The sequence below is a fragment of the Corvus brachyrhynchos genome, unplaced genomic scaffold, assembly GCF_000691975.1.
Source record: "Corvus brachyrhynchos isolate BGI_N302 unplaced genomic scaffold, ASM69197v1 scaffold4, whole genome shotgun sequence".
Taxonomy (NCBI): domain Eukaryota; kingdom Metazoa; phylum Chordata; class Aves; order Passeriformes; family Corvidae; genus Corvus; species Corvus brachyrhynchos.
The window spans coordinates 8,200,530-8,202,703 of NW_008237878.1; the positions used below are offsets into that span (position 1 = coordinate 8,200,530).

The 2,174-nt window shown below is 64.0% G+C and overlaps 1 protein-coding gene across 1 annotated transcript in view; it reads left to right on the forward strand.

Moving 5' to 3' along the window:
- Positions 1 to 1,834, forward strand: part of IL17RE (interleukin 17 receptor E) — a 3,154-nt gene extending 1,320 nt beyond the window's left edge. Inside the window, exons 2-10 of the mRNA XM_017732314.1 lie at positions 4 to 115; positions 187 to 326; positions 407 to 475; positions 575 to 641; positions 723 to 910; positions 1,064 to 1,111; positions 1,215 to 1,260; positions 1,378 to 1,526; positions 1,598 to 1,834. Of these exons, the coding sequence (XP_017587803.1) occupies positions 4 to 115; positions 187 to 326; positions 407 to 475; positions 575 to 641; positions 723 to 910; positions 1,064 to 1,111; positions 1,215 to 1,260; positions 1,378 to 1,526; positions 1,598 to 1,675 (897 nt within the window). The 3' untranslated portion in view covers positions 1,676 to 1,834. The remainder of the gene's footprint in view (positions 1 to 3; positions 116 to 186; positions 327 to 406; positions 476 to 574; positions 642 to 722; positions 911 to 1,063; positions 1,112 to 1,214; positions 1,261 to 1,377; positions 1,527 to 1,597) is intronic.
- The last annotated feature ends 340 nt before the right edge of the window (positions 1,835 to 2,174 follow it).

The following is a 2,174-nucleotide window of genomic DNA, read 5'->3' on the forward strand; positions in this document are numbered from 1 at the left end:
CAGTTCGATTGCTTCCCGGCAGAGAGCGGGCGGCAAGTCCTTGTCTCCCTCCGCACCATCCCAGACCGGGGCTTGGCCCTAAGCTGCCGCCATCTGGTCACCGCTGAGCCACCCGGTGAGACTGAAGGGCTTGGGAGGTGTCCTGGTGGGACACCGGTGCCAGCTGACCCCCTGCCTGCTCTGTAGGGCCTGTCTTTACCCATGCGTGGGTCCCTGAGGTGCGGGCCATTGAGGTGTGGGTGCCCGAGGGTCCTGCCCTCATGGTGCGGCTGTGCCACCAGCTGGCCCTGGAGTGTGAGGAGCTGCCCCGGCCCTTCCACCAGCAGGTAACGGCTCTGCCCCCGACAGCCTCATCCCAGACTGGGGGACACACTCTCTGGCAGCTGATGCTCCCTCCGTGTTGCAGGTGCTGGTGCCAGGAGGCCACCACATCTCACTGCCGTATGAGTTCCTGGTGCCCTGCCTATGCATTGAGGTGGGTTGCCCACCCTGAAGCCACCAGAGCCTCATTGTCTGCCCTCACAGGAGGGGTGGGGGCATATCCTGCCCTGACCATCCTGCTCTGCTGCCCCAGGCCTCCTACTCCCACCACGACAGCCCACGGAGCAAACACTGCCCCTTCCATGACCGGCCAGATGCCTGTGAGTGCCTGGGGGGAAGGGAGCCGAGTTCCAGGGCTGTTTCTCGGTGTCTCCCCACCCCACTGATGCGGCGCCCCACAGATGGTCCCGAGCTGTGGTCCTCGGTGCACTTCCACGACTACAGCACCAGCAGCAAGGACCAGATGGTGATGGTGCTGAGTGCCAGCTGCCCCCTGAGCCCACGGGCCACCCTCTGCTGGAGGGAGGCAGCAGATGAGGCTGCACCCTGTCACGACATCCCCAATTCTACAGCCAGTGAGGATGAGCAGGTGAGGGCTCCTGATCTTGAGGTGTCACAGGATGTGGGACCCTGCCACCGGATGGGGCATCCACTGGATCTCAGGGTCTCTCTAGGGCAATGGGTGGGCACTGGGGTGCCTGTGGGCTATGTGGGTCAGAGTGACACACTCCATTTGTTCCAGGTGTACATACTGGACAAGGTGGATGTGCACCCCCAGCTCTGCTTCCGAGTAAGCTCCTGTGGGTGGGTGAGCACCACCTCAGAAGGGGCTGGGGGACTGTGGTCAGTGAGGGCAGCTCACCCTGCCCTTTGTTGATCCCACCTCCCCTCAGTTCTCCTACAAGAACAGCAGCCACGTGGAGTGTCCCCACCAGCCAGGTGAGCCCTAGGGGCAGAAGGCAGCCCTGGGCTAAGCACAGTCCTGCCCTGGGGTCCCTTGCACCACTCATCCTATTGGGCATCCTGCAACCTCCTCTCTCTTTCTGGTGGCTGCAGAGACTGCCTGGAATGTCTCAGTGAGTGTCTTGGGGCTCCAGCTGCGCCTGCGCCTCACCTCCCGCATCCCTGCAGCCTTCAGCGCAGCCCTGTGCCAGCGCCGGGGTGGGCAGTGTGAACCCGAGGCCCCACTCTACACCGTCACACAGGTGAGTGGTGCGGGGCTGGGAGGGACATGGTGGGGACACACCCGCACTGACCCTGCCCTTGTGCTTTGCAGCCAGAGGGCTCTGCTCCAGGGGAGCTGGCGCTGCTGCTGCCGGTGCAGGTCCTGGGCAGCTGCGTGCTGGTAAGGTGACCCCTGAGCTGGTGTCTGTGCTATGGGGGACCCAACATGGTCCCGCTCTTACCCAGCCCCTCCCCAGGTATGGCGCTCAGACGTGCATTTTGCTCGGAAGCAGCTGCTCTGTCCCGACGGTGAGAGGGGGTCCTGGAGAGGACTCAGGGGGCAGTGGAAATGGGAAGACACCCCATTTACTGCCCCTCTCCCAGTCTCCCACAGGCACTTTGGGCTGCTGGGGCTGGTGCTGGCACTGGGACTAGTGGTGACTGTGCTGCTCCTCAACTGCCGTGGTGCCTGGAGGCCAGATGATGGTGAGGAGCACCTGGGGGGCTGCAGGAGGGATGGCAAGAGGGGCTGGAGTGCCAGGGGGTGCCAGTTCCTGGGCTGCACGGGTCCCAGGGTGGTGGATGGTGGATGCTGTTGAATGCCAGGATGTCCCCAGGAGCTGCCAGTAGGACACGGAGCTGAGCTGTCACTGCTGTCCCCTCCATTCTGCAGGTGTCCCTGGCGGGCG